At 60.4% G+C, this 14,127-nt stretch overlaps 1 protein-coding gene across 11 annotated transcripts in view; it reads left to right on the top strand.

Annotated features, from left to right (window-relative positions):
• Positions 1 to 14,127, top strand: part of ARHGEF10L (Rho guanine nucleotide exchange factor 10 like) — a 44,194-nt gene that overhangs the window by 9,024 nt on the left and 21,043 nt on the right. For 5 of the 11 annotated variants that reach the window (XM_066203142.1, XM_066203141.1, XM_066203135.1 and 2 more), the window contains exons 1-8: positions 1,705 to 2,620; positions 5,381 to 5,489; positions 7,175 to 7,267; positions 9,949 to 10,055; positions 10,594 to 10,671; positions 10,748 to 10,927; positions 12,399 to 12,515; positions 13,549 to 13,641. In XM_066203142.1, coding sequence (XP_066059239.1) covers positions 1,859 to 2,620; positions 5,381 to 5,489; positions 7,175 to 7,267; positions 9,949 to 10,055; positions 10,594 to 10,671; positions 10,748 to 10,927; positions 12,399 to 12,515; positions 13,549 to 13,641 — 1,539 coding nt within the window. In that variant the 5' untranslated portion in view covers positions 1,705 to 1,858. Of the gene's footprint in view, positions 1 to 290; positions 371 to 1,433; positions 1,529 to 1,704; positions 2,621 to 3,501; positions 3,619 to 5,380; positions 5,490 to 7,174; positions 7,268 to 9,948; positions 10,056 to 10,593; positions 10,672 to 10,747; positions 10,928 to 12,398; positions 12,516 to 13,548; positions 13,642 to 14,127 lie in introns of those variants that run through there. The other 6 variants (XM_066203143.1, XM_066203139.1, XM_066203138.1 and 3 more) reach the window with 4 other exon arrangements.

The raw sequence follows: 14,127 nt of genomic DNA, 5'->3' as shown, positions 1-14,127 counted from the left end.
TGGGATCCCGGAGCTCGGGTGGAATCCCGGAGCTCGGGTGGAATCCCGGCCCCGTGGGGCCCCTCCCCCGCCGTGTCCCCGCTCCGAGGCGCTGGCCGCGGGACGACTCGGACGCTTCGGGATCTTTTCCGTCCGGGGTGTCCCTGAGGCGGGGGCGCCCCCGATCCGGCCGGGAGGGGAATTCCGTGATTCCGTCCTGCCCTGGGAATGGGGGTGACGGGGGGCGGAGCCTCGGGAGCCCCCGATCCCCGGGATTTTCCCGGGAATTCTGCCTGAGCCTGCCCTGGCAGGATCCCGGAGCGGGTGAGCAACGGCGAGGCCGGAGGAGATTCCCAGATCCGCACCTGGAAAAGGGAGAGCATCTGCCGAGGTGGGGAAAGGCCGGGGCAGCACGGATAACCCGGGATAACCCGGGATAACCCGGGATAACCTGGGATAACCCGGGATAACCTGGGATAACCCAGGATAACACGAGATAACCCGGGATAACCCGGGATAACCCGGGATAACCTGGGATAACCCTGGGATAACCCTGGGATAACCCGGGATAACTCTGGGATAACCCTGGGATAACCCGGGATAACCCGGGATAACCTGGGATAACCTGGGATAACCCTGGGATAACCTTGGATAACCTGGGATAACCCTGGGATAACCCGGGATAACCTGGGATAACCCTGGGATAACCCTGGGATAACCCGGGATAACTCTGGGATAACCCTGGGATAACCCGGGATAACCCGGGATAACCTGGGATAACCTGGGATAACCCTGGGATAACCTTGGATAACCTGGGATAACCCTGGGATAACCCGGGATAACCTGGGATAACCCTGGGATAACCTTGGATAACCCTGGGATAACCCTGGGATAACCCAGGATAACACAAGACAACCCTGGATAACCTGGGATAACCCGGGATAACCTGGGATAACCCTGGATAACCCTGGGATAACCTGGGATAACCTGGGATAACCCTGGGATAACCTGGGATAACCCTTGATGGTCTTGGGGACGTTTCCCCATCCCTAACCCAATCCTGATCCCGATCCCAATCGCAATCCCGATCCAATCCCAGTCCCGATCCCGATCCCGATCTAATCCCAGTCCTGATCCCGATCCCAATCCAATCCCAGTCCTGGTCCCGATCCCGATCCAATCCCAGTCCCGATCCCGATCCTGATCCAATCCCAGTCCTGATCCCGATCCCGATCCAATCCCAGTCCCGATCCCGATCCTGATCCAATCCCAGTCCCGATCCCGATCCCGATCCCGATCCAATCCCAGTCCCGATCCCGATCCAATCCCAGTCCCGATCCCGATCCCGATCCAATCCCAGTCCCGATCCCGATCCAATCCCGATCCCGATCCCGATCCAATCCCGATCCCGATCCCGATCCAATCCCGATCCTGACCCCGATGCCGTCTCCCAGGGGAGCGTTTCTCCTTCCCCGAGGTGGGGGACGAGGTCATCTACGACGACGTTCCCTGCGAGCCTCTGGAGGACGGTACGCCGGCGCCGCTTCCCGCTTTTCCGGCCGCGAGCCGCCTCTTCCCACCTTCCCAGGCCCCCGCCATCCCATTTTCCAGCAGGAAGGAGAGTCCCGGCCTCCGGGAGGCTGTGGATGGGAACAACGGGGAAATCCTGGGATTTGGGGGCCGCAGGAGGGCTGGGGGAGGGGAGCTCTGGAATTCTGCACGGTGACTCCCCCGTTCCCCGTTCCCACGGAATTCCCAGCCCAAAGCCCGGCGCGGATCCGTCCGTCCCTCCCCGTGAGCTCCGGGCCCCCTTCCAAACAAATCCTAGAATTCCCGCGCCTTGGGGGGAAGGGAAAAGTGGGAATGGAGCGGGAATGGAATGGGAATGGAGAGGGAATGGAGAGGGAATGGAGCGGGAATGGAATGGGAACGGAGAGGGAATGGAGTGGGAATGGAATGGGAATGGAGAGGGAATGGAATGGGAATGGAGAGGGAATGGAGCGGGAATGGAGAGGGAATGGAGAGGGAATGGAATGGGAATGGAGAGGGAATGGGGAGGGAATGGAATGGGAATGGAGCGGGAATGGAGCGGGAATGGAGCGGGAATGGAATGGGAATGGAGAGGGATTGGAGAGGGAATGGAGAGGGAATGGAATGGGAATGGAATGGGAATGGAATGGGAATGGAGAGGGAATGGAATGGGAATGGGAATGGAGAGGGAATGGAATGGGAATGGAATGGGAACGGAGAGGGAATGGAGAGGGAATGGAGAGGGAATGGAATGGGAATGGGAATGGAGAGGGAATGGAGAGGGAATGGAATGGGAATGGAGAGGGAATGGAGAGGGAATGGAATGGGAATGGGAATGGAGAGGGAATGGAATGGGAGCGGAGCGGGAGCGGCCTGGGGGCCGGCGCGGTCCCGGCTCCGGCAGCGCGCTCGGCGCTGTGCCGTGGCAGGCGCGGCGGCGCTGGCCTTGGCCGAGGCGCGGCGCGGGGAGGGGCCGCGCCCGGGGCAGGACCCGGGCTGGAGCTCCAGCGAGTTCGAGAGTTACAGCGACGGCGACTCCGGCGAGGAATGCCCGCCCCAATCCCGGCGGGACGCCGAGCCCGCCAAGCCCCGCGCCGCCTTCCAGCCCAAGGTACCCGTCCCTTGGAATTCCCATCCTGCCCTTGGAATTCCCATCCCCGCCTTGAAATCCTGATCCCTCCCAAGGTGTTCCTCCTTGGGAATTCTCATCCCTGCCTTGGAATCCTCATCCATCCCTTTGGAATCCTCATCCCTCCAGCCCAAGGTATCCCGATGGAATCCCCATCCCGGCTTTTCCCGGGATTCTCCTGCATGGAGGCACCGGAGCATCCCGCAGATGCTGCTGCGTTTTTTTCTGGAATTTTCTTTCCGTTTTCCTCCTTCCCTTTTAATTTTCCTCCTGCTGGAGCCTCTCCCTGCCTTTCCCTGCTCCTGCTTCACTCCCTGCTCCATCCCGGCCGGAATTCCGGGCTGTTCCTGCATTCCCTGCTCCATCCCGGCCGGAATTCTGGGCTGCTCCTGCATTCCCTGCTCCATCCCGGCCGGAATTCCGGGCTGTTCCTGCATTCCCTGCTCCATCCCGGCCGGAATTCCGGGCTGCTCCTGCATTCCCTGCTCCATCCCGGCCGGAATTCCGGGCTGCTCCTGCATTCCCTGCTCCATCCCGGCCGGAATTCCGGGCTGCTCCTGCATTCCCTGCTCCATCCCGGCCGGAATTCCGGGCTGCTCCTGCATTCCCTGCTCCATCCCGGCCGGAATTCCGGGCTGCTCCTGCATTCCCTGCTCCATCCCGGCCGGAATTCCGGGCTGCTCCTGCATTCCCTGCTCCATCCCGGCCGGAATTCCGGGCTGTTCCTGCATTCCCTGCTCCATCCCGGCCGGAATTCCGGGCTGCCGCTGTCCCCTGCTCCTTTGGGATGATCTCTCCTGTTTTTTTGCATTTGCCGCTTCCCTGGATCTCTGCTCCGCTCTCCCGCTTTGCTTTGGGCTCAGCTCTCTCCCGACTTCCATAAACTCAAGGAAAAATGCGCCAGGACTAAGAGGGAGCTCCTGGCTCGGAGAGTTGGGGGGAAGGAAATGCAGGAGCTGAAGCACAAATCCGATTGGAAGGTACCGATCCCATCCCGCCTCCCGAAATTCCCGACGTTCCCCTCGCGGGACGGATCCAGGCTGCGCTCGTCCCGTTCCCGTCCCAGAAAATCCGCCTGGAGCTTCTGAGGGGCCCCGGCAGCTGCCGGGGCTTCCCGAGCCGTCGGAATTCAGGGATTCAGGGATTCTGGAAGGAATTCAGCAGTTCAGGAAGGAAGGAATTCAGGGAAGAGTTCAGGAAGGAATTCAGGGATTCAAAAATTCAGGACTTCAGGAAGGAAGGAATTCAGGGATTCAGGAATACGGGAAGGAATTCAGGAAGTAATTCAAGAATTTAGGAAGAAATTCAGGTGGAAATTCAGGAAGGAGGGAGTTCAGGAATTCGGGAAATAATTCAGGAATTCAGGAAGGAATTCAGGAAGGAATTCACAAAGGAAAGAATTCAGGAATTCAGGAAGGAATTCAGGAAGGAATTCACAAAGGAAAGAATTCAGGAATTCAAGAAGGAATTCAGGAAGGAAAGAATTCAGGAATTCAGGAATTCAGGAAGGAATTCAGGAAGGAATTCAGGAAGGAAAGAATTCAAGAATTCAGGAATTCAGGAAGGAAAGAATTCAGGAATTCAGGAATTCAGGAAGGAATTCACAGAGGAAAGAATTCAGGAATTCAGGAAGGAATTCAGGAGGGAAGGGAGGAAGGAGGGAGGGAAGGAATTCAGGAATTCTGGACTTCAGGGAGGAGAATTTCGGGAATTGTGAGACGTCAGGGCAGAGCCTTTCCCCCCCCCGTCCGCTCCATGGGGCGGCGCGCCGGGATCGGGATCGGGATCGGGATCGGGGCTGGGAGAGGCCCGTCCCCTTTTCCCGCCCCACACGCGGATCCTGGCGCAGGACGGGCCGCAGCCGCCCCCAGCTCCCGGCCCGGCCCCGCTCCGGCTGCCGCCGATTCGTGGGCAGGATCCCGAGGGATCCCGAGGGATCCCCGAGCCCTGGCCGTGCGCCTGCTGCTCCCGGCTGCCGGGAAAACAGGGAATGGTGCTCCATGGATGTTCCCGAGGGATGGGATCTCCTGGGGCAGCCTGCGGCTTCCCGATCCTGCTGATCCCCGTGATGATCCCTGAGATCCCTGAGATCCTGGTGATGATCCTGGTGATCCCTGTGATGATCCCACGGATCCCTGCGCTGATCCCTGTGATCCTGCTGATGTTTCCTGTGATCCCGGTGATCCCGGTGATCCCAGCGCTGATCCCTGCATTGATCCCAGGGCTGATCCCTGCACTGATCCCGGTGATCCCTTTGCTGATCCCAGCACTGATCCCTGCGCTATTCCAGGCTCCGCTCCCAGCGCTGATTCCGGTGCTGATCCTGGTGATCCCTGCCCCGATCCCAGCGCTGATCCCTTTGCTCATCCCAGCGCTGATCCCAGCACTGATCCCAGCCCTGTTCCCCGTGCTGATCCCGGTGATCCCTGCCCTGATCCCGGTGCTGATCCCTGCCCTGCTCCCCGTGCTCATCCCTTTGCTGATCCCAGCACTGATCCCTTTGCTGATCCCTTTACTGCTCCCTTTCCCGGTGATCCCTTTGCCACTCCCTGATCCCAGTGTTCCCGTTCCCGGTATTCCCGGTGTTCCCTTTCCCGGTGTTCCCGGTATTCCCGGTGTTCCCGGTGTTCCCGGCGCTCCCGGCGCTCCCGGTGTTCCCTTTCCCGGCGTTCCCGGCGTTCCCGGTGTTCCCGGCTCTCCCGGCGCTCCCGGCGCTGAGGGCGGCTGTGGCGCTGTCCGCAGGTGTCTCGGCTGGTGCGGGCGGCGCGCAGCGGCACGCGGGACGGGCTGGAGCGCACGCGCATGGCCGTGCTGCGCGGGGTCACCTTCCTGCAGCGCCGCGACGGCACAGGTGAGCGCCGCGCCACGCCCCGCGCCACGCCCCGCCCCCCGCGCCCCGCCCCGCGCCCCGCCCCGCCCCGCGCCCCGCCCCCCGCCCCCCGCCCCGCCCCGCCCCCGCGCCCCGCCCCCCGCCCTGCGCCGCCCCGCCCCGCGCCCCGCCCCGCGCCCGGCCTTCGCTCCGGGGTTACTTCGCCCGCAATTCCCAGTTCCCAGGGGGTTCCCTCGGATTTTCCCTCAGGATTTTCCCCTGAATTCCCAATTCCCCGGAGGTTTCCCTCGGATTTTCCCCCAGGTTTTTTCCCCCTGAATTCCCAATTCCCCGGAGGTTTCCCTCGGATTTTTCCCTCAGGTTATTTCCCCTGAATTCCCAATTCCCCGGAGGTTTCCCTCGGATTTTCCCTCAGGATTTTCCCCTGAATTCCCAATTCCCCGGAGGTTTCCCTCGGATTTTCCCCCAGGTTTTTTCCCCCTGAATTCCCAATTCCCCGGAGGTTTCCCTCGGATTTTCCCTCAGGATTTTCCCCTGAATTCCCAATTCCCCGGAGGTTTCCCTCGGATTTTCCCTCAGGATTTTCCCCTGAATTCCCAATTCCCCGGAGGTTTCCCTCGGATTTTCCCTCAGGGTATTTCCCCTGAATTCCCAATTCCCCGGAGGTTTCCCTCGGATTTTCCCTCAGGATTTTCCCCTGAATTCCCAATTCCCAGGGCTTTTCCTGACCCGGCCTTGTCCCGCAGGGAATGTGGGGTGGGAAAGCAAACCAGGAGCCCGGAGCAGCCTTTGGAGAGGGCGGATTTTGGGAATCCTGATCCCACTCACCTTTCCCATTTTTTCCGGGCTTATTCCCTGCTTTTGGAGCTTTCCCTTGTTCCCACTCTCAGCTCGCTCCCTTTCTCCTCTTGGGATAAAACAGAGCAGCACTGGGGGCATCCTTGGATTTCCCCTCGGGATTTATTCCCTGAATTCCCCACTCCCAGGGGGTTTCCCTTGGAATTCCATTTTCCCCTCGGGATTTATTCCCTGAATTCCCCACTCCCAGGGGGTTTCCCTTGGAATTCCATTTTCCCCTCGGGATTTATTCCCTGAATTCCCCACTCCCAGGGGGTTTCCCTTGGAATTCCATTTTCCCCTCGGGATTTATTCCCTGAATTCCCCACTCCCAGGGGGTTTCCCTTGGAATTCCATTTTCCCCTCGGGATTTATTCCCTGAATTCCCCACTCCCAGGGGGTTTCCCTTGGAATTCCATTTTCCCCTCGGGATTTATTCCCTGAATTCCCCACTCCCAGGGGGTTTCCCCTTGGAATTCCATTTTCCCCTCGGGATTTATTCCCTGAATTCCCCACTCCCAGGGGGTTTCCCTTGGAATTCCATTTTCCCCTCGGGATTTATTCCCTGAATTCCCAGTTCCCAGGGATGTTTTCCTGACCCTTCCCTGCCCCCTAGGGAAGCAAAGCCCTTGGACGCGGTGGTTTTTAGGGAATCCTCATCCCCCTCACCTTTCCCGTTTTTCCCGGCTCATTCCCGGCGTTTGAAGCTTTTCCTTTGGCCATTCCCGCTCCTGGCCAACTCAAACTCACTCCTTGCGTTTCTGGGACAAGGCAGCGGCTCCCCCAGGAGCGCCGGGGCTGTCCCTTGGGTTTTCCCTGCGGATTTTTCCCTGGATTCCCAATTCCCGGGGCTTTTCCCTGTCCCGCAGGGGATGGGGAGCGCAGGAGGGGCGCGGCTGAGGCGGAGAAGCCGCCGCGCTCCCGCCGGAGCTCCCGGGTTTCCCTGGAGCAGCCGAGGGCAGGTAGGATCCAGGGGAGGTGGGATCGATCCCGCTGCATCCCCAGAGGCTGGAGCTTCCCCTGGGATCGGCTGGGATCGGCTGTGTGTGTCCCGGCATTCCCAGAGCATTCCCAAAGCTTCCATGGGATCGGCTGTGTGTGTCCCGGCATTCCTATGGGATCGGCTGTGCGTGTCCCGGCATTCCCAGAGCATTCCCAAAGCTTCCATGGGATCGGCTGTGTGTGTCCCGGCATTCCTATGGGATCGGCTGTGCGTGTCCCGGCATTCCCAGAGCATTCCCAAAGCTTCCATGGGATTGGCTGCGTGTGTCCCGGCATTCCCATGGGATCGGCTGTGTGTGTCCCAGCATTCCCAGAGCATTCCCAAAGCTTTCCCTGGGATTGGCTGCGTGTGTCCCGGCATTCCCATGGGATCGGCTGTGTGTGTCCCAGCATTCCCAGAGCATTCCCAAAGCTTCCCTGGGATCGGCTGGGTGTGTCCTGCCATACAGACCCAGAGCATTCCTGCGGTTTCCTATGGGCTCAGTCCCGCCGTTCCCGCAGTTCCCATGGGATCTCTCCCGCAGTTCCCATGGGATCGGTCCCTTCATTCCCGCCGTTCCCGTGGGATCGGTCTCTCCATTCCCATGGGATCGCTCCCGCCGTTCCCGTGGGATCCCTCCCGCCGTTCCCGTGGGATCGCTCCCGCCGTTCCCGTGGGATCTCTCCCGCCGTTCCCATGGGATCGCTCCCGCCGTTCCCGTGGGATCGCTCCCGCCGTTCCCGTGGGATCGCTCCCGCCGTTCCCGTGGGATCCCTCCCGCCGTTCCCGTGGGATCGCTCCCGCCGTTCCCGTGGGATCGCTCCCGCCGTTCCCGTGGGATCGCTCCCGCCGTTCCCGTGGGATCGCTCCCGCCGTTCCCGTGGGATCCCTCCCGCCGTTCCCGTGGGATCGCTCCCGCCGTTCCCGTGGGATCGCTCCCGCCGTTCCCGTGGGATCGCTCCCGCCCGGCCCGCGCGGCTTTGGGCGCGGCGTTCCGGGAGCGCATCCCCGGGGCGGAGGAGCCGAAATTGGGGAAGGAAAAAGCTCCGGGAAGCGCTGCCCTTCCCCCGGCCCCGCCCTGCCCGGGATTCCCGGCCCGGGATGGCCCCGGGGCCATGTGGAGGCGGCGGCCGCGCTCCCTTCCCGAGCTTCCCCGGGCTCATCCCAAACTTCCCTGGGCTCATCCCAAACTTCCCCGGGCTCATCCCGAGCTTCCCTTGGCGCGCTCGCTCTCCTCCTCCTCGGCAGCCTCGGCCTCGGGTAAGGGCTGCCCGCCCGGGCGCTTCCCGCTTTTCCTGCGCTCCTTTTCCCGGTTCCCGCCGCCTTGGAGTGAGGAGGAGGTGCTATTCCCGCTGTTCCCGGGCGGACTGTGGGGATGGGAACCCTGTGTCCCCGCTGTCCTGGTCCCCACGCCGGCACTTCCCGCTTTTCCTGCGCTCCCGGCTCCTTTTGCCGGCTCCTTTTCCCATTTCCCGGCTCGCTTGGAGCGAGGACGAGGCGCTGTTCCCGAGTGGATTTTTGGGATGGGGACTCACCCTGTCCCTTCCCTGTCCCGGTGCTGCTCCTGCCCCCAGCTCATTCCGATGTCCGGTGACCGCACCGGAGGGGCGTGGAACAGCCCCGGGAAAACCGGGAAAACACGGAGAACCCCGGGAAAGGTTCACTTCGGTGTTCCCGGGGCTGTATGGCGCTGACAGGATCCGGGTTCCCTTTGGGGTTTCGGTGTTCCCGGGGCTGTATGGCGCTGACAGGATCCGGGTTCACTTTGGGGTTTCGGTGTTCCCGGGGCTGTATGGCGCTGACAGGATCCGGGTTCCCTTTGGGGTTTCGGTGTTCCCATGGGCTGTATGGCGCTGACAGGATCCGGGTTCCCTTTGGGGTTTCGGTGTTCCCGGGGCTGTATGGCGCTGACAGGATCCGGGTTCCCTTTGGGGTTTCGGTGTTCCCGGGGCTGTATGGCGCTGACAGGATCCGGGTTCCCTTTGGGGTTTCGGTGTTCCCGGGGCTGTATGGCGCTGACAGGATCCGGGTTCCCTTTGGGGTTTCGGTGTTCCCGGGGCTGTATGGCGCTGACAGGATCCGGGTTCCCTTTGGGGTTTCGGTGTTCCCATGGGCTGTATGGCGCTGACAGGATCCGGGTTCCCTTTGGGGTTTTGGTGTTCCCGGGGCTGTATGGCGCTGACAGGATCCGGGTTCCCTTTGGGGTTTTGGTGTTCCCGGGGCTGTATGGCGCTGACAGGATCCGGGTTCCCTTTGGGGTTTCGGTGTTCCCGGGGCTGTATGGCGCTGACAGGATCCGGGTTCACTTTGGGGTTTCGGTGTTCCCGGGGCTGTATGGCGCTGACAGGATCCGGGTTCCCTTTGGGGTTTTGGTGTTCCCATGGGCTGTATGGCGCTGACAGGATCCGGGTTCCCTTTGGGGTTTCGGTGTTCCCGGGGCTGTATGGCGCTGACAGGATCCGGGTTCCCTTTGGGGTTTTGGTGTTCCCGGGGCTGTATGGCGCTGACAGGATCCGGGTTCCCTTTGGGGTTTTGGTGTTCCCGGGGCTGTATGGCGCTGACAGGATCCGGGTTCCCTTTGGGGTTTCGGTGTTCCCGGGGCTGTATGGCGCTGACAGGATCCGGGTTCACTTTGGGGTTTCGGTGTTCCCGGGGCTGCAGGGGACTCGGAGGAGGAGGATTCGGGTTTCCTGGAGGTCACCGTGTCCGATGTGAAGCACCCGCGGCCTGAGCTGGGCCCCGCGCCCGAGGGGCTGAGCCCGCAGCAGGTCTGGGATCAACGTTGGGATCGGGATCGGGATCGGGATTGGGCTCGGGGCTTTCCAGGACCTGGGGTCGGGATTTTCCCGGGATCTGGGGTCGGAGTTTTCCGGGATCTGGGGTCGGGGCTTTCCGGGATCTGGGGTCAGGGTTTCCTGGTATCTGGGGTCGGAGTTTTCCAGGATCTGTGGTCAGGGTTTCCTGGGATCTGGGGTCAGGGTTTCCCGGGATCTGGGGTCGGGGTTTCCCGGGATCTGGGGTCGGAGTTTTCCGGGATCTGGGGTGTCACAGCCTCCACTGGGCCGTGTGATTGAGCAATGGGGAAATGCCGAGTCAGCCAAACCGGCGCTGCTGAGTCAGCGCTTCCGCCGGGCTGGGGCTGGTTCCCCTTTCCTGGGATTCGGGGTTGGGGATCACGGCTGAGCCCCACAGCCTGGGCCTGCACTTCCCCGATCCTGGGATCCGGGATTTTGGGCTCAGGGCTGTGCCGGCCTTTCCCCCATCCCGGGATCCGGGATTTCGGGGTCCCATTCCCGTATCCCGCAGGTGCTCCGGCGGCACATCCTGGGCTCCATCGTGCAGAGCGAGCGCAGCTACGTGGATTCCCTGAAGCGCATCCTGCAGGTGGGCGCCCCGCGAGCGACGGGATCGGGGATCCCCGGGCGTGGATCCCGGGATCCCAGCGCCGGAATTCCCGCAGGATTACCGGAACCCGCTGCTGGAGATGGAGCCCAAGGTGCTGAGCGCCCGCAAGTGCCAGGTGGTGTTTTTCCGGCTGAAGGAGATCCTGCAGTGCCACTCCATGTTCCAGATCGCCCTGGCCTCGCGCGTGGCCGAGTGGGATTCCAACGAGAAGATCGGCGACCTCTTCGTGGCCTCGGTACCGGGAGATCCGGGAAGCGCCCCCGCATCATCCAGGGATCCCAGCACAAAATGGGAATCGCCCCTAAAATCCCCCTGGGATCCCAGCACAGAACGGGAATCAGCCCCAAATCCCCCTGGGATCCCAGCACAGAACGGGAATCAGCCCCAAATCCCCCTGGGATCCCAGCACAGAACGGGAATCAGCCCCAGATCCCCCTGGGATCCCAGCACAGAACGGGAATCAGCCCCAGATCCCCCTGGGATCCCAGCACAGAATGGGAATCAGCCCCAGATCCCCCTGGGATCCCAGCACAGAACGGGAATCAGCCCCAGATCCCCCTGGGATCCCAGCAGAGAACGGGAATCAGCCCCAGATCCCCCTGGGATCCCAGCACAGAACGGGAATCAGCCCCAGATCCCCCTGGGATCCCAGCACAGAACGGGAATCAGCCTCCAGATCCCCCTGGGATCCCAGCACAGAACGGGAATCAGCCCCAGATCCCCCTGGGATCCCAGCACAGAACGGGAATCAGCCCCAAATCCCCCCAGGATCCCAGCACAGAACGGGAATCAGCCCCAGATCCCCCTGGGATCCCAGCACAGAACGGGAATCAGCCCCAGATCCCCCTGGGATCCCAGCACAGAACGGGAATCAGCCCCAAATCCCCCTGGGATCCCAGCACAGAACGGGAATCAGCCCTGAAATCCCCCTGGGATCCCAGCACAGAACGGGAATCAGCCCCAGATCCCCCTGGGATCCCAGCAGAGAACGGGAATCAGCCCCAAATCCCCCTGGGATCCCAGCACAGAACGGGAATCAGCCCCAAATCCCCCTGGGATCCCAGCACAGAACGGGAATCAGCCCCAGATCCCCCTGGGATCCCAGCACAGAACGGGAATCTGCCCCAAATCCCCCCAGGATCCCAGCACAGAACGGGAATCAGCCCCAGATCCCCCTGGGATCCCAGCACAGAACGGGAATCAGCCCCAAATCCCCCTGGGATCCCAGCACAGAACGGGAATCAGCCCTGAAATCCCTCTGGGATCCCAGCACAGAACGGGAATCAGCCCCAAATCCCCCCAGGATCCCAGCACAGAACGGGAATCAGCCCCAGATCCCCCTGGGATCCCAGCACAGAACGGGAATCTGCTCCAAATCCCCCTGGGATCCCAGCACAGAACGGGAATCAGCCCCAAATCCCCCTGGGATCCCAGCAGAGAACGGGAATCAGCCCCAGATCCCCCTGGGATCCCAGCACAGAACGGGAATCAGCCCCAGATCCCCCTGGGATCCCAGCAGAGAACGGGATTGCCGCCAGATCCCCCTGGATTCCATCAACGACTGGGACTCGGCCCTGGGATCCCCCCGGGAGCCCGCAGGGGTGGGGGGCGGATCGGGGTGGTGGGGCAGCCCCGGCAGCCCGCCGTTTCCCCGCCCCCTTTCTTGGCCGTCCCGCCGCCATTCCCGCCCTCCCGTCCTCTCCCAGTTCTCCAAGTCCATGGTGCTGGACGTCTACAGCGACTACGTCAACAACTTCACCGCGGCCATGTCGCTGATCAAGAAGGCCTGTCTGACCAAACCCGCCTTCCTGGACTTCCTCAAGGTCAGGCTTTTCCCAAATCCCCTTGCTTCGCGGCCTTTCCCAAAATTCCCTCGCTTCGTGCCGTCTCCCAAAAATCCCTTTTTATGCGGCATTTCCCGAAAATCCCCCGTTCTCCCGGCATTTCCCAGTAATCCCTTCTTTAACGGCGTTTCCCAAAAATTCCCTCTCTTTATGGCGTTTCCCAACAATCCTTATTTTGGTGGCATTTCCCAATAATCCCTTTTTGCACAGCACTTCCCAAAAATCCCGTTTTTTGGTGGCGTTTCCCAAAAATCCCTTCCTATATGGCGTTTCCCAAAAATTCCCCGTTTTGATGGCGTTTCCCAAAAATCCCCTTTTTAATGGTATTTCCCAGTAATCCCTTTTTACGCAGCACTTCCCAAAAATCCCGTTTGTTGTGGAATTTCCTCAAAATCCCTTTTTAATGGTATTTCCCAAAAATCCCCCGTTCTTACGGCATTTCCCAGAAATCCCTTTCTTTAAGGCATTTCCCAAAAAATCCCTTTTTATGTGGCATTTCCCAGAAATCCCTGGTTCTTATAGCATTTCCCAAAAATTCCTTTTTTATGTGGCATTTCCCAAAAATTCCTTTTCTTTACGGCATTTCCCAAAAATCCCTTTTTATACAGTCCTTCCCAAAAATCCCTTTTCTTTATGGCATTTCCCAAAAATTCCCCGTTCTTATGGCATTTCCCAAAAATCCCTTTTTTAACGGCATTTCCCAGAAATCCCTTTTTTAACGGCATTTCCCAAAAATCCCTTTTTTTAACGGCATTTCCCAAAGATCCCGTTCTTACGGCATTTCCCAAAAATCCCTTTTTTTAACGGCATTTCCCAGAAATCCCTTTTTTAACGGCATTTCCCAGAAATCCCTGGTTCTTACGGCATTTCCCAAAAATCCCTTTTTTTAACGACATTTCCCAAGAATCCCCTTTTTTTAACGGCATTTCCCCAAAGTCCCTCTCCTTGCGGCGTTTCCCGACAATCCGTTCTCTGTGTCATTTCCCGCCCCGCCGTTGTCGCGGCGTTGCAGAAGCGGCAGATGGCCAGCGCCGACCGCGTCACGCTCTACGGGCTGATGGTGAAGCCCATCCAGAGGTTCCCCCAGTTCATCCTGCTCCTGCAGGTGAGCGAAGGGACCGGCTCTGCAGGACACCGGGGAGGTTCTGGAGAACCTTGGGGAGGTTCTGGAGCACCTCGGGAGGTCCTGGAGCGCCCTGGGGAGGTTCTGGAGCACCTCGGGGAGGTCCTGGAGCACCTTGGGGAGGTTCTGGAGCACCTGGGGAGGTCCTGGAGCACCTGGGGAGGTTCTGGAGACCTTGGGGAGGTTCTGGAGCGCCCTGGGGAGGTTCTGGAGCACCTCGGGGAGGTTCTGGAGATGGTGTTTGGACATTCTGGAGAAGGGTTTATTTTAGGCTCTGGAGAAGGGTTTCTGGGAGCTTTTGGAGAAGGTTTTTGGGAGGTTCTGGAGAAGGTTTCTGGGAGCTTTTGGAGAAGGTTTTTGGGAGGTTCTGGAGAAGGTTTCAGGGAGGTTCTGGAGAAGGTTTCTGGGAGCTTTTGGAGAAGGTTTCAGGGAACTTTTGGAGAAAGTTTTGGAGAAGGTTTTTGGACT

This window comes from Chamaea fasciata, unplaced genomic scaffold (genome assembly GCF_029207755.1).
Source record: "Chamaea fasciata isolate MVZ Bird 193981 ecotype frontalis unplaced genomic scaffold, bChaFas1.0.hap1 SCAF_23, whole genome shotgun sequence".
NCBI lineage: Eukaryota > Metazoa > Chordata > Aves > Passeriformes > Sylviidae > Chamaea > Chamaea fasciata.
Note: the sequence above shows the minus strand (reverse complement) of the source record. Positions and strands in the feature narration are given on the sequence as shown.